The 1,491-nt window shown below is 67.7% G+C and overlaps 1 protein-coding gene across 1 annotated transcript in view; it reads right to left on the bottom strand.

The window, feature by feature from the left end:
• SPEG (SPEG complex locus) overlaps positions 1 to 1,491 on the bottom strand; it is a 29,499-nt gene that overhangs the window by 27,203 nt on the left and 805 nt on the right. The window contains 2 exon segments of the mRNA XM_009328254.1: positions 10 to 98; positions 1,108 to 1,480. Coding sequence (XP_009326529.1) covers positions 10 to 98; positions 1,108 to 1,480 — 462 coding nt within the window.

Raw genomic sequence — 1,491 nt, 5'->3', positions numbered from 1 at the left:
CCCCCCCACGCCCCCCGCCATGTCCTGGATGGGGATCTCAAAGATGGGGGCTTCCAGGGGGTCTTCACCCGCTGAGACGTAGGAGTCGTCGGAGGACTCTGGACAGGGAGAGACGGGCCCCATGGCTGTCAGCAGGGTGGAGTGAGCGGGTCCTGTGCCGCGCCCGGCTGCATGCAGGCAGAGCAGGGGCCTCGCAACCCTCTGCCCATCCCTGTCACCACGTGCCCCACACCCTCACTGGGGCATTAGCAGGTCCCAGGGCCATGCAGTGGAGGAAAGGGCCACATCAGGGGCCACAATGGCACAGTGCCTGCAGCAGGACGGGGCGGGGAGCGTACAGCCTCCTGCACATTCCCATACAGCATAAGGGATGAGGCGGCAGCGGGGTGTGGAAGGAGGAGGGTTGAACAGCCCACCGCAGCCCCAGTTCTGAGCTTCCTTCCCCCCAGCCCCCACGGGGTGTTGTCTGCTCTGCCCCACCACCTCAGCATCAGCCTTGCAGCTCTCTCCCCTCCATGGCCCCAGCACACGGGCAAAGGTCCTGGGGCTGCACCAGGAGCCTTGGGCACATGGGCCTGGCACTGCTTTGGCCAGAGCAGAGCCTGGAAGGCGCTCCCGGCCCTGGTGCAGTCTGGTCTCACCCCTGCATGCTGGGATGGGCAGGGCACCTCTCCCCCAGCCAAGCCACCGCAGCATCCCCCGGGGGACGCTTGGGCTGCACACCCTGCCTGGAGCACCGAGCACAGTCCGGTCGGGACAAGCTGCAGCAGGTGTCCTGTGCCCCGGGGGGCCAGACCAGTGCAGGGCTGGGTGTCAGAGGTCAGCACCCTGCGTCCTTCCCATGCCAGGCAGGAGGGACGGAGATGTCAGCAAGCATCATGACCTCAAGGCCCAGCAAAGTGGTACCCACGCTGGTCTGTTTACGGCACTGGTTGGTGCCAACATCCCCAACCTCCAGAGCTGTGTCCCTCTGCCCCACCCCTGTGCTCTCTGGCACAGCCTGGGCTCCCCATGCCTCCCAGAGGCAGGCTGGGGGTCCCCCATCCCGCTCAGGGGCTGGCCAGGCCAGCTCTGTGCCCGCAGGAAGGCAGAAAGCCATGCTCCTACCTAGCTCCGGAGAGGTGGGCCTGGCTCGGCGCCCCTTCCCCTTGCTCCGCGTGCTCCTGCCTTCTTGAGCCGTCCGGCCACTCTCTTTCTTCTCTGACACTTTCATCTGCCTTCTTTCCACCTCCCTGCCCGCGCTGTGCTGCCCTGCCCAGCTCCTCTCCAGGCGAGCCTCCTGCTCCATCCCCGGCTTCGCCCAGGGCAGGAACCGCACCTCCACGGGTGCCTCCGGCCGCCTGTACGGCCCATGCGGCACAGCCAGCCGGGCAGCCAGGGCTTCGCTCACCACCCCGGGGGCACGGGCTCCAACCGTGGGACCCCCGTCCGGGCATGGGCTGCCTTCGGTGGGACCTGCCTGCAAAAGGGCAGCCCGTCCCTGAGGGGGGG

The sequence above is a fragment of the Pygoscelis adeliae genome, unplaced genomic scaffold (assembly GCF_000699105.1).
Source record: "Pygoscelis adeliae isolate BGI_AS28 unplaced genomic scaffold, ASM69910v1 Scaffold577, whole genome shotgun sequence".
Lineage (NCBI taxonomy): Eukaryota > Metazoa > Chordata > Aves > Sphenisciformes > Spheniscidae > Pygoscelis > Pygoscelis adeliae.
This window is presented reverse-complemented; position numbering and strand designations above follow the sequence as displayed.